Here is a 26,537-nt window from a genome sequence, read left to right as displayed (position 1 = left end):
TTTCCTGCCAGTCCCTCCCTGGCACTGTTTGGACACCACGAGGGGCACAGTACTGGATCTAGGGTTAGGCATAAAAAGCAACAAACAAAACTGCACCATGGCACTCTCTCCAGCTTTTTTTCCCCAGTTTGCAAAGGCAACAATTGTATCCATTAGCAAGGTCAGTGGATTGGAGAAACCTGGAAAATAGCAGCTACCAGAAACCCACTAGAATAATACCTCCAGCAGGTGATAGATTAGTTGGAACAAATTGGAACCATTGCACTTCAGCAATCCTGGTTTCTTTCAAGCTGTTTTAAAAATGTCGTCATTTTAATACACAATATCAGCCCTGCGGAACAGTCCACAGCAGGTTAATTTGAATCATATGATGTATCACTGCCCTCAGCTGACATGAGCTCTGTTCCATGTGTGAAGCCATAATAAATCCATTCCCAACCGAGGCAAATTCCCTGTGAGAAGGTGAACTAATCCAGGCCTCACACTGGCATGTTAGCCCTCCGTAATTGAAAGCAGGGCCACCTGTTCCCAGCACAGTTAGCCTATAGAGAGAAAATTAGCATTAGATCAGATACTTAATATATTGAAAAATCATTCATACTACTTGCAAGTTCAGCTGTGGGCTGCTTAGCATGACATCATATATAAATCTAGGAATGTGCCCACTTGATCCCAGTTTAACAGTTTTGTTAACCATGGTGTTTGTTAACTTTGAAATGAGAATTTTTTGATTTAATGAGAGCTGACACGTGAGAAGGGGAACTAGCCAGGGTGCAGACTTTTCTAATTAACTCTGGGTCATTTGCAAAACTTTTGAGCTTTCTAGTAGGTTTTTTTTCCCTTTGCTCTTTTACAAACAAGTTTTTAAAGCATTGACACTGTAGCCATGAAATGATACTTATTTGATTAAGAGGGCAAAGAGAAATATTCCAAACAGGTGTACCAGACTGTAGGTATTGCTTTGTTTTTGACATATCTATTGTCTGTAATATCAGTGTAATAATGTGTAAAATTATCAAAGTACCTTTCTAAAAGCAATGTCTGCAACACTTAGTTTAAATGAAATTTAGTTTCTTAAATGCCTAAGTACTGAAAATGAAGACTGCACACTGAAGCCACATGAATAAGTTTGAAAATATTTTCTTGGTATTTTTTTCAGTGTATTGGCATTTTTTTTAAAACTTATTTCAAACATTTGCCCAATTTTCTGAAGTCCTCTTTTTTTTCTTTTTTTTTTTTCCTTTCTTCATGAATGTCTCAATATAGATGTATTATTCAGCAGCTAAAGCAGGTAATAGAGACTTAATATTTATGGGTTCTTTTCTTTTCCACAAACCTGCTTCATGACCTGGAACAATTTATTTCATCATACTGTGTTGCGCTTCCACTTCCCTGACTCTCTGTTGAGAGAGTTAATGTTTCCCTTAGCTGGGGTTTTCCTTTCATGGTAGTGCCTCCCAATGCCCACATTATAGTTTTTGGCCTTGTCACCCAACCCTTGACACACTTCTGTAATATATTTGGTAGTTGCACAGTTGCTTCCTTTCAGTCAACATCCTATGAATAGCAGTAACCCTCCATCCTTTATTAATGGTATCTTTGGTCTTCTCGACCTACAACAATTTATTTTGGTTCATTTGTGACACTTTAAGAAAAATAATAGAATTACATCACTGAGCCTTCTCTGAGATCTCAAACCTAGGCACTGGCCAGCTAGAGCTGTTAATGTCTTCGTGTCACCTTTGCATAATGTCAATGACATACTAGGTCGTGGAAGCAGGAGTTGTTACCACTGGGGAACACTCCACATGGCTTGAATTGATTAAGCTCCCTGAAGGCTGTAGTTTGTCATATTGGCCTTAGAGAGCTGCTTCTGTGGGGCTGCAGCACACAGACGGCAGTAGATAGAAATACTGAGCAGTGACTACCAGCCTCTTCCAGACTAATTGGCATCTGTCTCAAAGAAGCAGAATACGAGATGGACTGCAGATGGCCTCTGAAGCCTTGTCTCAAGTTTCTTCCTTCTTTTCCCTTGATCCAAATTGGGAATGATGAATTAGAGGATAAAAACAATTCGTTTGTATTCTTCTTGCTTTTCAATTTCTTTTAATTTGTCTCTCTTTTGATGCCTGACTAGGGACAATTGGGAACAGTACAGCTAGTCTTTTCTTTACATGTCTCTCTCTTTCCTATTTTTATAAATTTAATTTTTGCAATTCAGCCATTTCCCTGTTACTGAAGGGCCACCCTGACTCGAAATCAGAATCACGGCTCAAGATTACCTTTACCTTCCTCAGATTTCCTCTGTTAGACTCCTTACATCAGGATGGGTGGCTCCCAGAGAAAGAGTATTATTGGTGGTAAAATGTTTTATGCCTGTTGTCTGCTCCTCTCCTGTTTAGGACTAGGAAATTCAATCCTTCTAAGAGTTTAGGGCAAATAGTAGTTTCTTCTATAGCAGTACTATTTATTAAGAAGCTTAATATTTTACAGCCTTCTTGGGGTAGGGGAGAGCGAGACCCATGTTCAACCTGAGGAAGAAAGACCTGGCCTTTTCTGTATTAGCTATGAGAAATAAAAGATCCATTGCAGAATGAGGTGTATGAGAAGTGAACAAATTCTTGGAAAATGCCATATTTTTCTCTCTCACAGTTTAACATTTCTCAGCCTGTGAAAAGATCCCAGTCTTATAAATAAAGCTTATAAATAATTTTCATGGAGTTTACTTTCTGGTTTTTCAGATTAAGAGTATACTATGGTAGTTTATTAGTCATAGAAATAGTAACCTGGTGTTCATTAAGTTATGGCATATTTTAGAATAAGCCCACTGACTTCAGTAAGAGCTGGGATTGACCTAAAGCAACTTGCTAGGATCTGTTATTTTTGTGTTGCTTATTCATCCTTAGCCCACCAAATAAAAAGTCCTTTTGAGTAATATCATTACCCCAAGTTCACAGAATAAAATTATATCTTCACAGTACAAATCTGAATGTTATGGAGAACAGGGTAAAATACTCATAACCCTGAAATTTTTTATCTGAAGCTCTAAGTAATAAAATGACAAAGAAAGAAATTGTTTCAGACAGAAATTTCAGAGTGTTGCTTATAGGTTTTCTTTTATAGATGTTATGATTTTGTTCAAACAGGCCATATTGAATCCATTGGGTTTTTTGTAATAGATTTCAAAATACATAATAAATGTAAGTAATATGATGACTAATGGGTCAAGTGAAGTTGGAACTTTTTAAATGAGAAAATAGCTGGAAACAGTTTTCAGGAAACTATTCCAGTTGATTTTTGGTCCCCCACAAGGTGTACATTAACATAAACTCCGTAGAATCGCCTCTGGGACCTGAATTCCCTCTCTGATTTCATTATTGCAACGTGATTCTTTTCCTTTCGCTGTTAAGTCATCTCCTGATGTGGTGGGAGCATATAATAAGTGTAATTTATTTATATTTATCTAATCTCCTTTTAACTCAATAGTTATTTCATCATTCTGTTTCCTAGTAGCTGTTCAGAAAGTTGTGAAGGATAATTAGAAACTAATAATTGAACGATATGGACTTACTGGGATAAACTAAAGAAATTGAGAGAGAGAAAGAACATCTCAAATTCTACACTCAAATACTACCCTGTAATAACAAATATTGCTTTGATGTAATCTAGTTCAGTCTGATTTAAACAAAACCAGAAATAACTCGCTTGAACGCAATGTGTTTACAGGCACAGTAATTTCTTTACTATTTATTTGCTGGAACTATATAACACCTGGAAAAATAAGTTATTGCTATTATGTCTTAAATCTAAGGAAAGCATTGGGGTATAATTGTGGTAGCCAGTCATTAGTAGGCAAAGGAGAGATTGATGTAATTGAGGAGTTAAAGGTGGCTTTGAGCTGCCTATTGCCCTGTCGTCCTCATTCTGATGTAATTTTGGACCATTCAGAGAGTTGTTTGAATTATAGAATTACAGAATCTGCACAGTGTTGTGTGGTGTGCTTCCCAAGGTATTTAAAATAATCTAAAAATACTTTTACCCTTGGATTTTGCACCCTGGAAATTTTATTCCAGCTGTATCTAGGTGACCCTTGACATTGTAACATCTCTTTTTAGCCCATTTTGAGCAACTGGAGAAGCTGCTGAACATCTATCTTCATCAACTGCTATAAATAGCTCTTCATATTTCACCAGTTTTCACTTTTTCTGCCCATCACTTAAATATGTTTTTCTTAGAAGGAATGTTAAAGTTTCTTTTACAGTGCTAAGTATAAAGCGTAAAACAGGACAAAGACTAAAACCATGTTGATTGCTCAATAGGATTTTTGTTTTTTGAACGTTTTACTGAAAATGCCAAAGAATCTGCTTACATAATCTTTCCCCAGTTGTAAAAATAACCTGTGTCATTATGAGATAGTTAAACTATTTGCAGTGAACGTTCCAGAGTTACATTTTCTGCAATTATGCTTCTGGCTGCCACCCCCTTCAGTCGGGGCTGCTTCACTGGATAATAATAACTTAATAAAAACCTTTGTCAAGTTATCAGTCATGACAACATTTTTCTGTGTGAAATGTGCGGTTTCCAAACAGAAAGTTTGGGAAGTCATTTGCATTTCTCTGGTGTCCTAGTGTCCATTTTTTTATTGCTTTCTTGGATGAGCATAGTGTTTGTGAAAACAAGTGACTAACAGCAGTGATAAAACACAGGCCTAGGACCACAGTTGCCATGCATGTTCCACCGCTGAGCTTCACCAGTGCCCTGTGGCTTCTCTGCCCTGGCCTGAGGAAGCCCAAGAGAGAACTATTGCTTTCATTTTCATCTCCTTTTAAATCTTTCTCAATCAGTTTGCTCTTTGGCATTAGCTTGACACCCGTTCTATCAATTTACGTCTAAGCAGTTTTTGGGTTGTAGGGTTTTTTGTTGTTTTTTCCTCTTCTGGGCTATACTACCGTAGGAAAGTGTTGGCAATAAAATGTGCCTTTGACAAAGCAGTTAGATGTGAAAGCTGTCACACCAAGTAATAAGGGTCCTTTCCTCATTTACTAACTTACAAATTTAATTATGTAGCAAAGCCAAGAACATCTATTCTATTTTACTTCTTTATTACTACATCACTAATGGAGAAAATTAAGTCGATAAAGGACTTGTTTTGAAAGTGCCTAAATAGTTCAGAAACCTAAATCCTAGTGTGAGTTGGATTTCAAACCTGGGTCATTTCAAAAATGCTGCTCATTTGTTTGTTTGGTTTTATGTTTTGGGTTTTTATTTTAAACATTTCATTAGAATAACACTCCTTTCTATTTAAGTATTATAAGTAAATTAATATCATAATGTCACATGGGTCTCTTCTTTCTTTGTAAGTCTTTTTTCTCCATTCAAAGGGAGGAGAGGACCAATGATGTGTGCAAAAAGGCAGGCGAGTCTTGGGGTATTCTTTAGTGCCAAGAAGAGTGGAGAGATTTTCAAAAGTACTGTGACAGTTTTCTTCCCTTGGTTTTAATTAAAAATACTGCTACATAAGTAAAGTATTTTGAAAAATCTTCCAAGTTGATCATGTGTGGTTTTGGATGCCTAAAAATCTTGCTCTCTTCTAATGTCCAGCTTCCTAGCTTTGATACTTGCCTTTCTACTAGGCCCACATGTTACCTAGTGTTTTGCCACAGTTTCTAGTTCAGGATGCAAGGCTTTAACACAAGAGAAAGCATTTTCAGAAAACCATTAATTAAAATTGTTAGTTACAATTAAAATAGGTTTTCAGTCTTAAATTTCAGTTAGCTGTGGCTTGTGGAGTACTACAGACTTTTTCTAAGATCGTTTTGGGTTTTTTAATTCAGCTATAACAAATCTTTCATGGCCATTAATAAGTTTCTCTTGTCTTTGTAGAAAAAGTGCTAGTTTATAATTCAGAAACTTATCTATTCAGATACCAAAGCATCTGAGTGAAATTTAGAACCCCCAGATATTTTGGGGGGTCAGAAAAGTGCTTTGTCATGTGCCTGGGACTCTCTGAAGTCAGTATAAACCTATGCTTAAGAGCAGCTCCGAAGTTCTGCTACTGCAGCCCTTTACAGCCTTGTAGTTTACCTAAAGAATGGGAGAATCAAGCTCATCAGTTTGCATCAGCGTTAAGAGTAGAACATGATCATGGACAACTTGAAACTAGGTCCTAATTTTGGTGAAATACTCATTAATCTGTGTAAAACCTTCAACAAGCAGTTTCCTATATATATTTATAATGAAACTTGAAACTAAGTAGTGCTATTTTCTCTGAACATTTAACCTAGTTTAGATATATGCACAGAATGTTAATCGTTTTTGGTTCTTGGGAGTGGGGTGGTGGGAATCAAACAGCAAAGTGAAAAGCAAACTTTTCCTACTGCCCAGGGTAGCAGTCTCATTGCTGGGTGAAAGCTGAATTTCAAATGAAAAATTTTAAAAACTAAGTTAAAGCTGGATTTCTGTAATGCAGTGTAGTGTACTGATAAAAAGGCAGATAGCAGCACAGAATAAGTTTCAACCATCATAAAATCCTGCTTCCCATTTGTGAAATAATCTTGGTAATTGCAACATCTCAGCTACTAAAATATCACTATTGTCAATGTTGTTCATATTAGCTGTGATTTCTAAAAATTCTGTGAGACTTTTAGCAGTCTGGGAAGTACAAAAATCCTTTCCTAAGGAGACCAAGAACATTTTCAAAATATTAGGTTATTCCAATCTCCCTGGAAAACAAAGAAATCTAAACATACCTCAATTTTTATATTTGTTTTTTATTTCACATTTCATCTTGAAAATGCACTGAAGAATACTGCACATTAGCTGCGTAGGAAACAACAGAATATACATGTTATTGACTCATTTAAATGTGTTGAAAATGTTCGCTGTTGGCTTTGGAGTTTAGTCAAATAGTTCTACTGGATATAAAACTCAAGAGAATGTGAAGTATATTTTCATTCTGACACAAAAGGACTAATGTATTTACCCTCCTACACACTCGAATAAAGTGTGTGTCTTTCAGATAGCTCTGGTGATCCCTGGGAAGAAACAAGGAAATAAGATCGACATTGTGACACATTTCTTCCTTAAAACTGTATATAGTGAAGGTTGCTTATAGTACTTTTCATGATGTTTTAATTCAGATTTATTGCTAAAAATATTGTTTCAGTATGTTTTACCATTGATTCAGTCTTTTTAATGAAATATGCTAGAAATAATGTTATCTCCACTAAATGCCTAATATTTTTACATTGCTTGAATAATTGCACTATAGCTTTTCATATTTCTTTCCCCAATTCTCTCCTACAGCTGACATAAATGTGGACATATCAAAACCTTTGAAAGCAAATCTCAGTTTTGTCAGACTTGATCAAATAAACCAGTTTTTGAAGAAAATCATAACCACAAATGATGATGAGCCCAGGAAGGAGGCTGGTCTGTCAGCTGGCGTTATTCCAGATGAGGATGTCACTTCGATAACCAAACACCCCAGTACAAAGGATTTGCTACCTACAGCACGCACCAACACTGCGCAAAAGGCTTCAGTACAAGAAAACTTGTGGCAAGCCCTTTCCTGCTTCCAGAAAATATCCATTCACACCGTTCAAATGGTTGTTTCAATGGAAACCATCCCACATCCCAGTAAACCTTGTTTGTTAGTCTCTTTATCAAACCTCAGTGGGAGCCTGAATATTAAAAGTGGACATAAAACTGCAGGTAAGAGTTTTTGTAAGTTGGAAGTGCTACTGCTTTGTTCAGGTGGTGGTCTAGTAACCATTTTAAAGCGTGGGGCATTGAGAGGAACTCCTCTAGCTAACATCATAAATCCACAACAGAAAATAGCAAATCCTTGATAGACTCCATTACCTGAGTTTTCCTTTCAGTGAGGCAGCATCCAAGAGTGCTTAATTTTGTAGTTAATATCCCCTAGCTTGTAATTACTAATTTATTGATGGAATTCTGGCTGGAATAGTGGTTATAAGAACCACTATTCTGGTATTCTGATAATCCAGCACATACTTCAAAGGGCAAAATTTTGACAGTTTTCACTCTATAACTACATTTTCTTGTAAGAACCCTATATTTCTGTTTAAAAAAAGTACAAAAATAATTGTTCAGAGCCCTGACATATGCTACTATGTAAATATTGGGTCATACCATTATTCTCCTCCAGGCTTATGAAGTTTTAAATTTTTACGTGCTTCCTCTGCACAGCTGAGAGTCACCCAGGGAAAAGCAGGTGCTCCAGCCTCATTACTGCAGAACTGCAGGGAAACTTTACACCTTGGGTACAATTAACAGGATACCAGAGGCTCATTTAAAATGAAGACATTTTGAGTGTCTTTGTAAATTGTTTTATTAGTCTTCTAATAAAATTAATAAGATGGTACATTTACATGATGTGGAGATGACGCAGATGTAGGTAGTAGGCAGAGTAGCTTGGGAGGTAAAATGGTCTGTAGCTGAGAGGAACAAGTTGTAGGCCAAGCGAGGTGGTGATTTATTTCTTTTTCATCAGAAATATTTCTCCTCAGGCCAGCAAGTTTCAGTGCTTCTTTATTGTTTTAAAAGTTAAAAATGAAAAATTTAAGGTTCATAGGACATGAAAGCCTGTGAAAGTACTGGAGCCTGAAACTCTTGATTTATCCATAAATAAACAGCAGTACAGGCAGGAACAGTGCCTGTATTCCCACGCTTTTCCAATCGGATCACAACCCTAGCATGGAAAGCACTGCAACTGAGTAAAAGGCCTTTCTAATGTCCTTTAAATAGTTCTAGTTTTCTTTCTGTGTAATAATCCTCTTTCTTTCCATCACTTCCCCTCTCTCATTTATACATTATCCGTCCCATGGTACATTACGGTGTCCAGAGCAACCTTCGATATATCAAAGCCGAGCCTGTTCTGTCACTGTACTATAAAGCAATTTGGCAAATTCAGCAGTGTATATCACTTACCCTCAAGTTTTTCTTCCTCCCAGAAGGAGGACGTACCTTGCCTTGCACGTTAAGCCTCAGAAACATTCTGCTTCAAAGTTCTGTTTCTTAATTCTTCTGGCAGTCTGAGAAAGCCAATCTTTATTTTTCATGTCACAAGCTATACATGAATCTTCAGGATGTTTGTAGTCTGGCAAGCATTGTTAAGTAAGGCAATACTGATGCTGAATCTAATGAAAATGGAAATTAGTTATTCTATATGAAGAACTTTCGTAACCAGACAATAAATAGACATCAACAGGCGCTTTTCACATTTTTTTCCAGTTAAAGTTGCCTTATCTTTGCTTTATAAAAAGAAAAGTACATGTGCATGAGGTTTGGCATGCTGTTGTGACAGTGCAATAAATCGTTTTACGTTTCAAGAAGTGCGAAAGACACACTTCCACAAAACTGATTGAAACTGTCAAAAATTCTTTTAATGAATTGTTTGGATTTTTATTTAAAATTATTAATCTGAAATTAAAGTGCTGATAGAAACCAAAGTGGAACTTACAACTTCAGGAAAGAAGATAAATTAGTCAGTGTGGGGGAAACGGTATTATAATCTTGTGTTAAAAATACTTTAGAAGAATACCACAGTTACTAACTAGATTTGTTTTATTATTGCAAAGAAATTATGCAAGCTAATTCAATTAAAAAAAAGTATAGTAGCTCTGTCTTTGGAGCAAGGAGTATTTAAATATGTCAGTTCTTCACTACTTTTCTTTTTACAAAAGGTTTTATAGATATACCTTTTGAGCTGAACAGGGTTAATGTCAGATTTTTTTTTATAGAATGAAACTAATACGCAAATACTTCACTGTGTCTTTGATTTTACAATCAAATAACTATTGTGACCATCTGCAGCAGCTGCATTTTACGAATTATTTGCTGAACCAAACTAAGCACAATGACAAAAGTAGTCATCTCAGATGTACTGTTAAAACAGAGGAAGAAAAAGGAGCATTGCTTGCCTTTTGTACAGTATGGCCATCTGCTGTACAGATGTTATTATATAGAATGACTTCAGATACAATAATTGTAGAAAATTTTCATTAAAACCTCAACAATTTGCACTTGTTTACTTGAATCTGCATAACTCCCCAGTGAGACAACACAATACACTTGGGGTTTCTTTGGTTCTCACTAGCGTTCTCTTTGATCCTTTTTGATGTGCTGACTTTAATAAACATAGTTAAAAACACTGTTCAAAAACATCATGGAAAAAACTACAAAGGAGCAATTATAGCAGTAGAAACTACTCTAATCCCTTACTTACGCAAGCTATTTTTAGTGAAATATGGGGTTTTTACACATTTTATGTGGCAGTGTTTTATAAACAGTGTAAACGACCCCTTTTCCAGATGAGTTTTAATGTAGGAGATGAAGTTGGTTTGTAAGGAATCCTATTTGCTAGGAATTATTTAGCAAAAAAACCTTGCAAGAATGTATTGTCAGCATTTTTCCTCCCTTATAGGGGGAAAACAAAAGTGCGTGACCTTGTGTAATGCCTTGATTTTTTTAGCTGAAATTAAGAAAGAAGGTTGCCATATAACTTTTTTTAAATTATCAGTTTTCCCTCTAGACTTTCCAGGTTTAATCATGGAAGCGAAAGGCCTTCTGTTTTAATTTTTCTTTTTAATTTCTTATGAAAGTAAAAAGATGTAGCTTCTGAAAAACAGAGGGGCTAATTAGTTGAATTATTTCACTTCTAACAAAATGAATTGTAAGTGTTGAACACTCACATTGCAGTTGGATCAAATTAAAACACCTCCGTTTCTACATATCCTACTGCACCGTTATACAATCCCAAACCTTTAGTGTGTCAAGGGACTTCATTTTTTGGACATTTTTCATGTTTTAATACAACAGTTACTTATAACAACATGGTTACTCTTTCTGCTAGAATACTTATGTTCTCCTCTGTACTTATGGTGAAATCCCAAGTATTTTGGTTTTAGTAAAGTAATACTATTGTAGAATGTGATGCAGTGTATTGGCAAAAAACAAACCAACACAAAATCCCTTTTCCAAAAAAAGGTATTATTAATTTTACTTTAGAAGAGGCTACCAGTATCGTTTTTCTGATACCCTTAAGGGCAGGAGTTTAAGTCATACTGATGTTAAATAAAATAATTATCTAATTATCTGTAGTCATTTTATATTTTGTGGTTTAAAGTTACAAGTTAAAATTTGTACCCATTTCAAACAAGCAAATAACAAACATTTAGCTCATTTTTGGCAGCTTATTTGTGCAGTTGACAACAACCCCAAGTCAAGAACTATCATTAGACCTGGTTCAGTGATTTTTATCCTCTGAAGTATGTGGCATCTTCTACAAAGTGACTAGAGCTCTCGAGTGCCATGTACCCAGTCAGATTTGAAATTGCTTGGTATCACACGTGAAGTATGTAGCTCACTCCAGAACAGTCACATGCCATTAAAGTTGAAATAATTTTTAGCAATAAATACTAGGAAATAGAATGCAGTTCTAAACATATGGCTTTCAGTTAATTGGGATTGGTGTTGAAATTAACACTACCTACCTGCCAAAAGAGCAGATAAATGAGAGAAGTTGAGGACTGTACTCTCCCCAGAGTGAAAGACAGCAAGAAGACTGTAGCCTCTCGGTGGAGCCTTATTTTGCTCTGGCTGGACACAGGAGGGAAGTCTTGCTGTTCAGTGTCTGAACTGAGGGAGTTACGGACATAAAATATTCCACAGGTCGTAGACAGAATTCCCCAGCCCTTCGTTCCGTATGCAGAGATGATTACTTTAGCATGTAAATAAGGGAAAAAAATAAACACTAGTTGAGCGTGCGATAATCGCACATATTTTTACTAAACCTGAAAGAAATTACATACTTAAGATACTTTACAGAAATATTAAAAATTAAATGCAGCTATTAATTGGTGTAGAGCAAAGACCAAACTTCATTTTGGACTTAACTGACTCTCTCGAGAAAACTCTGCTAAGGCGTTGTCATAGCCTTTGGATGCTGCAGATATGCAAGTTAGCCCATGGGGAAATAAAACATTAAATTAGATATGACTACCTAAAATAATATGCAGCAGTAACAAGCCATTTACAACACCCAGAAGACCTTTGTTACTTTTAGAAAGAAATATAAACTCTTTCCAACACTTGAACAATAGGAAATTAATTCTTTGTCAGTAAAAGCCGGAGGACAAACTAAATATTTAAATGGCCACTGAGGATTGAGGTGGAAGTGCAGCTTGTAGACAGCTATACAAATCACTAACAAACCTTAATGAATATTGGGTGTGGGCATCAGGGTGCTGTCAGATTTGACACCATGTCCCAAGTAGCTTAAACCCAACACTCAAGAAAAGGTGGAGACCTCATCAGGTCTCTAACATCTGGGATTTTATTTGTCATTTTGGCATACCCTGCAAGCGCAAAAGAAAGAGTAAAAGGGGATTATCCTGACAATGAAATGAGTTACTGAATCTTGTGATAATGAAAAGCAGAAGAATTCTAATTCCTTTCTATGGTCCCTGAGGTGGAGGTGCGTTTATAGTTCTGCAGGAGTATAATGTAGGAGGGAAGAACAGATGGCCTAAAATCCATGAAACAAGACACCACCTAATCCCAGGACTGAGTACCACTATTAATCCTGGTCAGATTCCCTACTGGTACTTTGTAACAGGGTTCAGAATTGCTACTGATGAAATAGCACGTTAACTCGGGGGAAAAAAAGAAAAAAGAAAAAAAAAGTTAATTGTAGGTTGTTGATTCAAGACAGTGTGGACTAATTTTGTAGAACTGCATTTACAGTTTAAATAACTCAACTTTAAAAAGTAGGGTCCAAATGAAATTTGATTCAGAACAAATACGGTTGTTTTTGTAATCTCTTCAGCTTTTATTGTGGAAGTAATTGCATATTTTTTTGAGACTGGAATTTCTTTTGTTATGTGAATCCCAGTGTGATATGTGGCAGTAGTAGCTGATACAGCATTTTCATGGTAGTAAATTCTATAGAATATTTACATTGATGAGGAAATACAGATAACAGTGAAAGCTGAATGTTTTCTTTGTACATTTTATGCTTTCTGTGCAATTCCTCCAGTTCAATCTGCATTTTGCGCTGTGAGGTACAGAACACGGAGATTAGGCATTATTGACTGGTGTTAAGTACCAGTTCCTTAAGTTGTTTAAATTGTTGACATACTGGTAACACGTTTCTTCTTTTTCTATGACAATATTTTTTATGGGATGAAATCAGTAGCTCACTGTTTCAAACAAAAGGTGCAATTCCACAGGACGTTTAGGTTACTGTGGCCACACATTTCCACACTCTGCCTTGTGCTAGCTCTTTTACTCGGGCAGCTGTTCATTGAGTTGAGTCAGGGCACCGATCTGTCTGAAAACTAACCCAACAGGAAAGAAAAGTTTCCAGCAAGATCGTCTCCTTCAGCTGGCTCACTGGACAGGTACACGTTAATGACCATGCTGGCACAAAAGAGAATTCAGAGACATATATGAAGCAAGTAGGGGGAGCAAGGATTGAAGGGAGGAGAAGATTGGAACATAGGAGGCTGGATCTGGTCTGGCCTTAATCCTGGGGAACCGCATCCCAAGAGTGCAAGAAAACCTGTTCAGTTTGTGTGGCCTGGGTATATCTGTCAAGCCTTGGACTTCCACAAGCATAATTCACTGGGTTATAGAGACTCAAACAGCTCAGGTGCTGCCAGGCACTATCTTCAGGATGGTTTATTTACACAGAAAAGTTACCCTCTAGTTCATGGACTAATTAGTTTATTAAAGCAATGGAAATCCAGTGAATCAAGCGTAGAGCAGAGGGGCAAGACACCAAAGCTGTAATTCTAATTCAACCTTGTGGCAATTATGTAAGGCTACATTTTGAGTGGCATCCACTATTTTGTAATGCTTCATTTACTGTGCAGCCATTCAATGTCTGATTTTTTAGTCGTGCTAAGTATCTACAACTTTATAAGACGGTGGTAGGTACCAGCTATCTCCTGAAAATAAACCAAAGTTTTCAACCAATTGCCTAAAATTAAGATGTGAAAATACATAGATTTTTTTTAAATTGAAGAACCTCTCCATGTCCATCTGTAAAGCTGGAGTAAGAATGTTTAATCACTTTTCTGAAAACTGCTGATATCTAAAAATAAAATGTTTATGATGCAAGGACCAAGTATTACTCATGTCAGTATAGCACTCAGTTTTGAAAGCTGGACTCATGGATGCAAAATGAACACTATTTTTGTTGTTTTCCATTATACATTTTTCTCCACTTAATTGGAATACAATAGGGCAATATAGAGCTTTACAAATATATTCTACATTATTGTATCCCAAAGACAGCCTTCACCAAAAATGAAAATCCCTTTAGACCTTAACTTTAATATGCCCTCTCTGATCAGGCATCACAAAATCCAAAATTACCAAATCGAGAAGTGAATTGAGATTTTTCAGCTATTTAGTATACAGCAGTGTAATGAACATGATGTACCTGCCCAGTTATTCTTTAAGGGAGATGAGCTCATTTCAAATAGATAACCATCTTTGACTTCTCTTCTGATTCATCACTGACCTGAACTCCATTTGAACCTTGTTAGACACAAAACAACCAGGATTCCTGGCCTGAGCTATAAAATATAATTAAGCCCTTTTGAAATGATGTGTAAAAGAACATAGCTTTACCCCCACTATAACCACTACCACCACCACAACCAATAAAGTTAAATCAAGCACTGCCTGTAATGGATTAAAATAATAAATGTTCCTGGATTTTAGTGTTTGAAGTATTTGAAGAAAACAGGCTCCCAGCAGCCAGGACTGCTGAATGCATGGGGACATTTATTAGTGACGAATTCAAGGGTTTGGCCTGTTTAAGGTCATTACTTTCTGTTTACCGTGTGTTACACATCTCATGTTTTTACAGAGCCCACATGTGTCCCCACGTAATGCTGAAAAACTCTCTTTCACTAAAGGATAGTTAATTGGTAATGTGTAAGTATTGTTCTCGTGGGGAGAATGAACTATCATAAGATTCAGCTCGACACTAATGAGAAATCCAGTGCAGTCAGTGGATTGTTAACTAAATCTCTCCTGGAAAATTGTCCTTTACTACATCTCACCATTTGTTTGCTACTGCTGTTTCCAGACTTGAATAAATTGGCTGACTCTTAAATTAACTGCAGTATTTCCGCTATAATTATTTTCATAGTTTTGTTACCCTTTCTTCTCAGAAGCTGCTTTGTAGAAGATACCTATCAACAGAGCAGTGTAACTGTAGTATAAGTACTCATTACATGATGTATCTGAAGTTTTCTTAAGAGGAAAAAAATCTTGTAGATAATTGTATCAATATATTAGATATAATAACATACTTATGTATTCAAAGCTGTTTTAGTATCTTTGGCAACTTTAAACTAGCTACTGAAGTTGCAAATATGAAGAGTGAATGCTCAGCAGCAAGTATCACAGATGATCCCCTTAGTAATGTGTGACATTAAAGCAGAAGGTAGTAAGGAAAACTACTCGCTAATTAACCTTCAGCAGCCAGATTGTATCTCTGCCGCCCAGGCATGGAGGGCCCATGGGAGAGTCTGGACTTCTTCCTTCAGAGTGCACCGCGATCCTTTGGGTGGGAATGCAGTCTGCCAGCTGCTGCGGTCGCTGCAGACCACATCGCTCACGTACGTCTTGCCCAGTCTGAACCAGCGTGGCAGGCTCTGTGCTCTGGGACACAGTCTTGCTTCTGAGCTGCCCCAAACTCAGAAAAGCAATTTTCTTCCTAGCGCTCCGGTTTGTAGCAAAGCTACTAGCTTCCAAGAGGCTTTTCAAGAGATAGCTCGAGTATAGTCCAGTGCCATTTGCTAAATTTATTATAATACACATGTTTTCATTTTCTTAAAACTCTTTTCCCATATAGAAGTTTGCCAATTAAAATCATGTTCTATGTTGTATTAGGTGACAGTGCAGTGAACCAAACAGGAGTTGTAGCTATCTAAGGAAGAGCAAATGCACAGAGCATAATAGAAGGAAAAAACCTCCTGCTACATTTCTACTTGTTTCATTTGGATTTGATTCAAATATCAGTATTTTAAAACAGAAAGTCCATAGTTAATGTCAAAACATTGTCTCTCCCTTTGTCTGTGAACCAGGAAAAATAACAAAACTCTTTCTTAACACCTGTTTTGCCTAAACACTAAGTGATTGTTACTGTAAGGCAAGGGTTGTTTTAATGTATTTGCTGCATCTATTAAAATGGACCAGCTCTTTTTTTTCTCTACACACAAATGGATTTATGCACACAGAGCAGTTTAACAAACAGGGAGCCTCCTATTATTGGTAGCACTAATGTAACTATATTATAGTTATATAGAAACCCTAATGTAACTATATTTATAACTATATTAGGGTACTCAGATCCTATGAGATGTCTTTGTAAATGTTAGCATAAATCAAGTCTCTACTGACTAAAAAAAGGAAGATGTTAGAATATCAAAGCAAATGTTGTCTTTTAGTAAATTTTCTTCACTATTCTGTTGTAATGATCTCCATTTTTAATTTCTGAGCAAGTTAATTTCTTGACATTACCAAGCAAATGCTAGCTTTTTTTCAAACCCTCCTATGTTATTTCCAACCGCATAAAAATACCTGGGTATTCCTTTTGAGCATATGTCATCATAAAGGTAATCCTTCCAATAGCATGCAGAAGCCTGGTGTAAGTTGTATTTTGCTCAGTTAGCGTGGCAGCACGTTGTGGTGCTGTTGTGGGTCTGGGTGGAGTCTGACAGTGGAGGGCTGGCAGCATTTTTTAAACACTGTCCGAAGCAAGTGCTTCATATTTATTAGTCTCTTGGAGGAGTATTTTAAAAGTCATGAAACTATTTGTTCCTAGAAGTAAATTATTGCACGTACTGAAAACGTGTTGGTGTTCATGAGCAATAATCCAAACATAACAAGTTAACTTTTACATATCACAACAATCATTTATGAAGATATATTACTTCTGTGTGGTGCCATCTCAAGTTCAAGACTTTGATTTAATCTGTTTAAACTGAAGTTAGAATTCTACAATAGAAGTTTGTGAGAGATGCATGAAAGGACTGACTGAAAATAGTGTGTGGGAGGGAAAAAAACAGATTGCATAAATTTTGCATCTTTACCTTTCTGAGATGATTGCTTTAGCCATAGGAAAGCAACTTCGCTAACTGAGCATATACTTTGAATGTTAGTATGGCATTTAGCAATCTTAAAATAAGCTCCCCTCTAGTGCATACTGGTATTTCTTCACTCCTTTCCCTTAGGATGTGAGATTATTTCTTTTCTAATGTCATCCTTTTAGGATTTCCACAGTAATGGTACCCCTTTGAAGCTTTCCTCAGGCCCAGAGATCTCTTTATTTACTATTGCTTTTTAGGGTTTGTGCATACATGTTGTTCTTCATTTGTTTTCTTTAAGCTTCCTCAAGACATCACTTTGTGCAAGTTTGTCTGAATGCCCTCTGCATTTTTTGTTTTTATTAAGAGCACAGTGGTTTTTGTACTAAGAGTCACTTCATCCCGAAAAGGGCATGTAGGTATAACTGCTAGGAAGGACAAGGGTGTGATTCTTGCCTATACAAGAGCAAACTGGGTCGCAGCAAGAAAAAGCAAAATGTCTCATTGGGTCCCTGAGCTTTTCCCAGAATTTGTAGGACACAATCCATAGATGTGTCTTGTAATATTTTATTTATTTAAAATTTCCAACACTTCCTAATTCTTAATTGTGTCTTCATTTCTCATTGTTTACATAGCATTTGAGAGAGGCACTGCTGATTTTGAACCTCAGTTCCAAGCCATTGGATATTGTGTTTTCTTTGTACTTTGTGGAGCTGAGATGACAACAGAAAAAGGCTGCAAAGCATAATCCTTCCAAGTGTAATCCCAGTGAAAGAAAACATAAATAAAACCACTTGTATTCTGGCATTCCTTTTTCCCTTTGTTATTTCTGCAACTTGGCACATATTCCAATAAAACTATAGAACATTTCTGTCTATTGCAGAATTGTGCAATAGTCACTGAGAATTTCTCCTCTTTAAAATCAAAGTTCCATGTAGAGTATAAAATAAATTTAATTTCCAAATATTGTAGTGCCTCTTAAAATAACTAGAGTGAGCATAGCAGGGTGAGGGTGAGCCCTTCCCATAAAAATACCTATTTTTCTTGGTTTAAGACTGTGTGCGAAGCTGCTTCATTCCACAGTTTACAGAATCAAGTCTGAACCAGTACCAAAAGGAGAGGTGTCAGGGTGTGTTGATGTTACTTTTCTTGATTATCACTGATAATCAAGTCAAAAAACCACTGAGCAGTTTCTGTCGTATAAACATGTTACACATGAGACCAGACCCAGGGGTTCAGAAGCCAGCCTAAATAACCGAGAGCTAAAACTCCTTTCCCAATCGGTGACAACAGTCCTGTTGATTGGCATGGGACAAAGGTTCGCCTCAGCCCTTGATCATTCTTACTAAACTCCAAACTGCTCAAGGGAGAGATTCTTCTTGTTTGTGGTTCCTACTCAGGTTGAATACAATTCAATGCCATTATTGCTATGGGGACTGTTGGACCACCTTCCTAGTGGATGCTGGATTAAAAAAAAAATCCAATATATTTTCTTTCCATTGTATAAAATATTTCTTGGTATTATGAAATCATAACTCCCAGGATGCAGACAGACTTCTTTCTGGATTCTAAAAGAGATTCATAGGAGAAGTTTTACTGCATGTATTCAAAACAGTGAGTTGTATTTTTGTGGGATTTTTCTACCAGCAAAGGTATGAAAATATAAAATGGAACTGTACCTTGAAACAACTGTATGTAAGCCTTAGGTGTTTTTTAATCTTTTGCCTTTGGTGAATATCCAGTTTCATTAGAAAAATAAGCCATGGGCATTATAAAGTATGGTGACATTCAATATTCAGAGTGTTGAGTCCAAGTACGAGCACCAGAAGAGAAAAAAAGTTAACCCAACCTCAGATGTAGTACTTTTCATGTAAATATACAGAAGAAATACAGAGATACTAAGTATGGTTTGTTTTATTAAACAGTGATTTGCAGTAAGTTAAATTCACAAGAGATGTGACATTTCTAGATAGTGTTTCTTTCCTAACAATGTTTGTGTCTTTAATGAGAGTACATGAGTTCTGTCATAAATCTAACCTGCCATTATCATTTTTATGTTTTATAAGGCTATGTAAAGTGCAAATGGTTATGATGTGAAAAGTTTAGATTGAACTGGTTTTTAGGTAAACACATGTTAAATATTTTGAGTTACAGTAATTGTTTTGAATTATTTGAGTTCAAATATTACCCTTATTCTCCTGCTAAGCACTCCAAAGTCTAGCAAGGCAATACTTTATAATAACTAACCTGAACAAAAGCAGAGAGAATCGTTCAAAATAGCTATTTCCTATCAGTTTAAAATATAATCAAGTGAAGCAGCTGTTCTTGTTCTTAATATACTCTTTTGAAAAAAAATTTCATGGTTTAATGAAAAATGTCTCTTCTCATAAACCTTAAAATACTCACACATGTAAAAAGTCATAATGTTTTGGCAAATAGTTCTTTGTAAGGAATGTGCATGAGACATACCTGCTGCATAACTGCAACACTGTATAAAGCATGCTCAATAGTGTCAGAAGAGCAAGCTAAAAAAAAAAAAAAAAATCACAAGTCTTGTGGCCCAACTGTGATGGTTTTGCTTGGAGAAGAGAGCGATTGTCCACACAAGTACTTCCATGAAAGTCAGTGGGACTACTTGTGTGAGTAATTGCTTGAGGGCAGAGATTCCCAGGCTCATGGTAAAGTGAAGTCAGGAAATAAGCACATAAATGTTGGGAGAATAACTACCAGCGAGATTAATTGTCTGTCTCTCTTTTTAGGAATCCATGGATCATCTTTTGTCCTTGACATAAAAGATTTCCTACTTAAAACAAGTCTCAAAGAAAGAGCCAGATCTCTGATGGGCCCTTTTTGCTGCTCTGTTAATGTGGAAGCCAAGAGGTGTAAGCACAGTGGTGATCCTGGCCCAGAGCAATCTATTCCGAAAATATACATCGATTTGAGAGGAGGACTGCTGCAGGTCTGTATAAGATGCTTATGGTTCTGCTATTGAGCTGGACTGGCTTTGGATGATTGAGATTTCATAAATAAATTGCATGAAAGCCTGTAAAGGTTTGCAGCCTACAGCAGTTCATCGGGTTGGAGTTTTTTGCTTGTTTGTTTTGGGTGGTTTTTATTTTACCTTTTAAAATAAGTATCTATTCTTTCCTGTAAAACTGTTGATTGAAAAATTGTGTACAGTGTTTTGTGGGTTTTTTAAAATACTGCTTAAGCCATGTATTGTAGCTGTATGTGTGTGTTCCCTTAAAACTACTGGATCGAATTACTAACACTTAATATCTAGGACCCTGTTCTAATGTGTGTGTGTGTTTGTCTGTCCATGAGATATGTGTCTGTAATGCCTAGGGGTAGCTTTAAGAAATATATATCCTTTCTTTTTAAACTTACACCAATTTCTCAGGGGAGTAATGATAAACTGTTGTTTGTAGCAATTAATTCTCATTTTTCCATGCTATCCTCTCCTTTTTGGAAGTGCCCACAACTTGACACCAGTCCAAGAAGCATGGGAGTTCTTGAAATGAAAAATAGATTCTGTGGGGCTTAAACAAGTGGGCTTTAAGATATGTCTTGTTTTAATTATTTTTATTGTAGTATCTATACACACCAAATGTTTTAAAATAAATATGTAAATGAAGCATATAAAACACAAAAAGGAAATTTTGACATTTAGTCGTGTCATTAGGTCTTTTCCCAGAATCAGCATTTAAAGTTCTTAAAACCACAGCACTGGGAATAGGGCTAATTGAATAATACGAATTTTAAAAAATTATATCTTAATAAATAAATAAAGTCAGTTTGTTTCTCTGTTTCTTTTTTATTTGTTATTAACAGGTACTTGGCTGACTACCTCTACATGTTGTTAATAATAAAAAGTTGTGGGTTTTTTTCCAAAATTTTGGGGTTTTGACAAGGACCAGAAAAATATCTATAAATCTGAGAAAACCATGTATTATTAAAGTATACACTGGGATAATTAGCTTTTGCAGAAAACAGTTAAGTATTTGGTCTGACAGAATAGATTTGAGAATGTTGACAAAAGCATTAGCAATTCTGTTTCAAATTAATTTATTTACAGCTAATGATTTTACCAGCTCTAAACATGACCTCATCTTCTACCACTGTTAATTTGTATTGCAGCAGAGCCTAGAGAGCTTATGTGAAATGGGTGCCTCATCTGTGAATATTGTAGTAGGAGCTCCGTGTTCTGGAGTTCCAGCTGCCTAAAAATAAAATGAATAAAAGTGGGGGGAAAAAAGCATTCCTCCCTCCTTCATCAATGGGGGACTGATGCCTCTGGGATCAGCTTAGGTGACACAGAGCTCCTTTGAGGTAGTGCTAGACCAAATGTGGGACTCTGAGCTCAGAGGTACTCTAGAAACTGCAGTAGAGATGCACTGAATTAGGGAGATGACCTGGGTAGCCCAGGACTATTTAGCTCAGGACTGGCTGTAGCTGTGTTTCAGGAGGGTCTTTGATTTATTCCGTGGGCTTATATGTAGATGTAGGGGAAGGAAAAGCTTCCTTCTTGACAGCTGTACTACACTCCCTTTAAGCATCTTCTGATTTTTTTTCATATTTGAAAATTGGTATTCCCCAGTGAAAAAAATTGCCCTACTCTTTATGTGTACACCTGACTTGTTAACTTTACTCCTACCCTTATTATGGACTTCTAAGTTACTGTCTGGTGATTTTGATTTTGTCCCACACTGGTTCTAAGTCTTATTTCTTTATTAATTGCTAGTTGCTTCCTTGTCTTCCCTGTTGCTTCTGGGCCCACTTCTGCACATGAGGACTAAAGGACTTGTCCCCATTAACGTGATTCTCTTGAACAGGAGTTTGATTTGCGAAAAGCAGCGCTGCTTGTCAAAGCTGGGAGAGAGGAACATCTACTTGCCTTTTATTTTGCTATAAAGTGTATGAATCTTCTGGACTTTGAATGCCAGGTTTTTCTTGGATATTTTTCTAAATTCCTGTTTTAAACTAAAAAAAAACTTTAAACTTTTAAACCTCACTCTGAGAACTTACAGCACGTCTAATTCATATGCTGTATATACTCAGTATTTGTGCTTGAGATGATCTTTTGTATGTCTTTCTAGTCATCTTCTTTGCTATGTCACTTACTTAGTTTTTAATGCATTCCAGAATTCACTTTTGGAGCAACATGCTCTTTGAACAGTTTAAAATTTGCATCTTCAAGGTTTTTTGGTCATATCTTAAACTGCAAAACCTGGTGACTAGTCCTAGCATTACATACTGCACTCAACTCTAAGTTCTTGCTTATCACTTTTAAGTCTTGTGCTCTTCCAGGCAACATCAGTATCAATTGTAAGTGATAAGAATTAATGCTTTCCCTTGAATGATGAAAAGGACAAATTTGCCAAATGGTTTTGTAGAGATTTCTTGTTATTCCTGTTCTTTATTTTCACATTAAAGTTACTTGCAAGCAACTAAGGTATAAGTAGAGCAGGCTGAAAGCCGTATAAAGTTCCTATTGTTTGGGGGAGTTTTTTTCCCTTCAAAAATGACTAAATATTTGTATGTAATTGTTTTCTCTTTTCTCTTTCTTTTTCTTTTTTTCTTTTTTTTTTTTTGAAGATTTTCTGGGGTCAAGAGCATTTGAACTGTTTAGTTCTTCTCCAGGAGCTTCTGTGGCAGTACCTCACTAAAAAGGGCAGTGTAGAGACATTGATATCTGAACGTACACACCCCACTTGTTCTTCTATGGGACGGAATCAGGCCTCAAAAACTGAGCATACCTCAGATGATCTGAGAACAGGCCTGTTCCAGTATATACAAGATGCAGGTAAGATGAATATTATTGCTCTCTTCTTTTTTTTTTTAATTATGAAGTAAATACAGTAGTAACCTATTACAGATTACTTGCCTCTTACAATGAATACTTTACTTTTTTTGGAAAAGCAGTTGAAAAAACATCTGCTAGAATGAAAAAAAAAATACTTTTGTGATTTCTTTCCATTAAGCTGTAATCTTTTAAAGGTCAGGGAAATTGCTTTTTTATTTTCTCTCCTTTTGATCCTGAGGGGTTTATTTTTAACTACTTTGGTCTCATAAACCAGCATGTTTCTTTCTAGAAATTATATAGCAGATTATAGCTTTCTTTCATTTGATAGAAGCACAAAAACTGCCCAGTGCCTATGAAGTTGTGTTTTACAATGAAACTGAGGATAGTCCGGGAATGATGTTGTGGAGATACCCAGAACCCAGAGTGCTCACTCTTGTAAGGATTAACCCTGTTCCTTTTAATACCACTGAAGACCCAGATATTAGCACTGCTGACCTTGGAGATGTTCTTCAGGTAGGTAATGAGAGTTTTCTACTTTCATTAACAAAAGAAAAAGTTACTGCTGTAAAGTGAATGTTTTCAAACTTAGATTTATTAAAAATGAGCACAAAACAAATGTCAGGAGCTCTATAAAATCAATAGGAGGTAAATTCCACAGCTTGAGCACATCTTTACTTTTAAAACTACTTGTGCAAGCATTTTAACCACTTACCTGTAAAGTTTTTCCATGACATAGTAAGCTATAGCTAAATTTATCAGTTCTGGTTTGCAAGCATGCAGAGTTTTCATTCTGTCTTCCTATGATTTCATCCATCAGTCTTTACTTAAAGACTTCATTTGATTTGAAACTAAAACATGTGAGGAAAGACCTAGTCTGAAATTGCCAAGATTCAGTGGAATCATTGAACTAAAATCTCCAATCTGACCATCCTCTCCTGTGTCTGTGACGGCAGATGGCTGTGCTTCTTCGAGTGAGATCCGCAGGGTAGAGAGAAAGGATCTACTTTCTCTCATTTTGCTTTGAGAGGGTTGAAGTGGGCAGTCCAGTTTGACTGTGTGAGATCATGGAACTGCCCTTCAAAGGAGGGCTGAGTGCTGCAGCTGTGTGATTCTGTGCCCCCAAAGTAGGCCATACCTCATGATTGCACTGATCCTTAACTCTGAGAATTTTGCTTTCTAAAAACACAATCAGGTAGTTACATTCTCTCCTGTCTAGTGTAATTCATCTTTATAAATTCACTTACTCCTCGCATACCTATTTTGATTTTTGCTCCATTTTAATTTTGTTAATATCAGTTTCTTTTTTGTATTACAAATTGGATGTCATTATTTTTTCTAATTTGAATTTGCTTGTTAATCAGAATAGTCTTGCGTGTCAAGGGAAATAAATATCTCCCAATTCTTCCTATTTGTTCAGAAATGTTGAATTATATTTCATTATTGCTATAACTTTAAAAATTGCTTTTAAAATTGAATTATGCACCAATATGCTTTGAGTTATAGATAAGTAGGATAATCTTCCTCAGATAAATGGTTTAATGTTATTACCGTGCACATACTGTTAGTGAGATCATGTAAGTGTCCTGCCAATTTCTTTGCCCTCTAGACAGCCAAATGTCAGCTCCTTTCAGTTATATGAAAATTAAAATTAAATGGAAAAAAATCAGCCCCACTTGGCATGAGGTTTGCATCAAAGATCAAAATTGTGTTATTGTATGCTGTCTTGATGACCCTATTAGGTTCCTATGAAAGCCAGCAATTTGTCTTCTTTCAGGATGGTACTTTCAGAGCAGAGCACACCAAGTTTTTGGAATAATTACATTAAGCTCCCATTATAGATAACAGACATCATGAACATAATGTATGTGCTTGTGTAATAATATGACCCTGTACAGGGGGAAAATCGGTTCTTCTTCAAGTGGGCAAACACAGCTGGACTTCTAGTAGCACGCACATTCTGCTGCTTTGTGCTTCCGTGCTATGGTCTAGAAAAACGAAGGTAGTTGCAATCCTCTTTCATCAATCAAATCCTGTGATTGCCTCGGACAGTAAGATAGAAACTGGGAAGCACTCAGCTACCAGTGTTCAGGTTCTGTCAATTTCTACTGGTCTTCATGTAATTCTTCAGATTTGCATTTAATCTTATACATTGACTGCAGAGAACAGTTTCCATCAGTCTTGTTTTAAGTTTGTGGTCAAGCATCCCTCCATGATGCTTTTTACTGTGGCACACTCTCTTCTTAAGGTCTGTCAATTTTATGATTAATTCTTAGTAAACCTTATATTACTACCTTGGGCTTTCAATTAGAAGGGAAGATATGAAAGATATCAGCCAAATTAGAAGACATCTACTCAAAAACTGTGCTCTTGGGCACATGGAGTGCAGAAATGCCTACAAGAGGATCCACATTTTGGTAGTGGGCCATTAATTATGGCATTAACTGTTGCCTGGCTCTAGGTAGTGATTTATCACATTTTCCAGAAATGGCCATGCACCTACACAGAGCAGCTCTGCACAATGTAGATAAACAGCCATTTTAAACATGGACAATATGCATTTTTTTATTAGTCTAACATAGATATGTGGATGGAATAAGTAATACAGAGTCGATTTTCAAAGTCTTTAGGTAAACTGCATTTACCAAATACTCATCTCAAACTTTAGTTTCTGATTTAAATTAATCAGGAGGCCTTTCATCAGCTCCACTTTTTTCCCTGTATGGATATATGTCTGTTTCTTAATGTACTGTGTATTTAGTGCATATGGAAAATTCACAAATTATAAAAAGAAAAAAGGCAAAACAACACTTTCATTTTTATTCACTTCTTGACAGGAAACATTAGAGGAACATATGCAAGCCAATGACTCCAGCTTTTTTGAAAAAAGGATCTAAATTTAAAGACAATAATGTTATCAAAGTATATTAAAAATATATTTTTAAAACTTTCCCAGGATTGTGTATATGTTCAAATGCTAGGAGATCCCATAATGTCACCAGCTGTGTTACCAGTCTCCCTTAATCCTTTACTTCACGTAAATCCAGGCAAAGGTGCACTTCTGTAGTTTGTCTTGAATTAAAAGTTTGCCAGCTGCATGTTCTTCCTTGCAGAGTAAGTTGCTGTGACATTTAGCATTTAAAGACATTTAGCTCTCTATCTTTGTTAAACTTCTTTTGGCATATCGTTTTAATCATGGGTAGGTTTTAGAAGTCTCTTTGTTTTTATAGCTATTCTTCAAATTCCTGGAACTTGCAAAAGCTTCACCATAAAGAGAATTTTTCTAAATATTGAAGTTGTGTGTCATCTGCTGCGGCCAAAGGATAAGAGAACAACTTCAGATTATAAGAGTTGTTATGAACTATATTGTTTCTGTAAAACCTTACCTTGCTGCTATTTCTAGATTGTCCCAAGAGCTTATTTTCTTGTGCTTTTACTTGTGTTGTTGCAAAGGTAAGCAGTTTCACTGGTCAAGTTTCTAGTACTTTACTTTTTTACAATCCCATCATTATTGCTTCTATTTGTGGAGGGAAAAGGAAGAACTGATGTTTCTGCTATAGTGTAGCATGTTGCATTTTCTTTAGTGTTTTGAAATAGAAGTTTGATCT

The 26,537-nt window shown here is 36.2% G+C and overlaps 1 protein-coding gene and 1 long non-coding RNA gene across 16 annotated transcripts in view; one reads left to right on the top strand and one right to left on the bottom strand.

Annotated features, from left to right (window-relative positions):
- LOC142078608 (uncharacterized) overlaps nucleotides 1-26,537 on the bottom strand; it is a 390,353-nt gene that overhangs the window by 33,899 nt on the left and 329,917 nt on the right. The window lies entirely within an intron of this gene.
- VPS13B (vacuolar protein sorting 13 homolog B) overlaps nucleotides 1-26,537 on the top strand; it is a 490,063-nt gene that overhangs the window by 385,008 nt on the left and 78,518 nt on the right. For all 15 annotated transcript variants that reach the window (XM_075141361.1, XM_075141359.1, XM_075141350.1 and 12 more), the window contains 4 exons: nucleotides 7,306-7,713; nucleotides 19,889-20,088; nucleotides 22,725-22,932; nucleotides 23,261-23,445. In XM_075141361.1, the coding sequence (XP_074997462.1) occupies nucleotides 7,306-7,713; nucleotides 19,889-20,088; nucleotides 22,725-22,932; nucleotides 23,261-23,445 (1,001 nt within the window). The remainder of the gene's footprint in view (nucleotides 1-7,305; nucleotides 7,714-19,888; nucleotides 20,089-22,724; nucleotides 22,933-23,260; nucleotides 23,446-26,537) is intronic.

Source organism: Calonectris borealis, chromosome 2 (assembly GCF_964195595.1).
Source record: "Calonectris borealis chromosome 2, bCalBor7.hap1.2, whole genome shotgun sequence".
Taxonomy (NCBI): Eukaryota; Metazoa; Chordata; class Aves; order Procellariiformes; family Procellariidae; genus Calonectris; species Calonectris borealis.
This window is presented reverse-complemented; position numbering and strand designations above follow the sequence as displayed.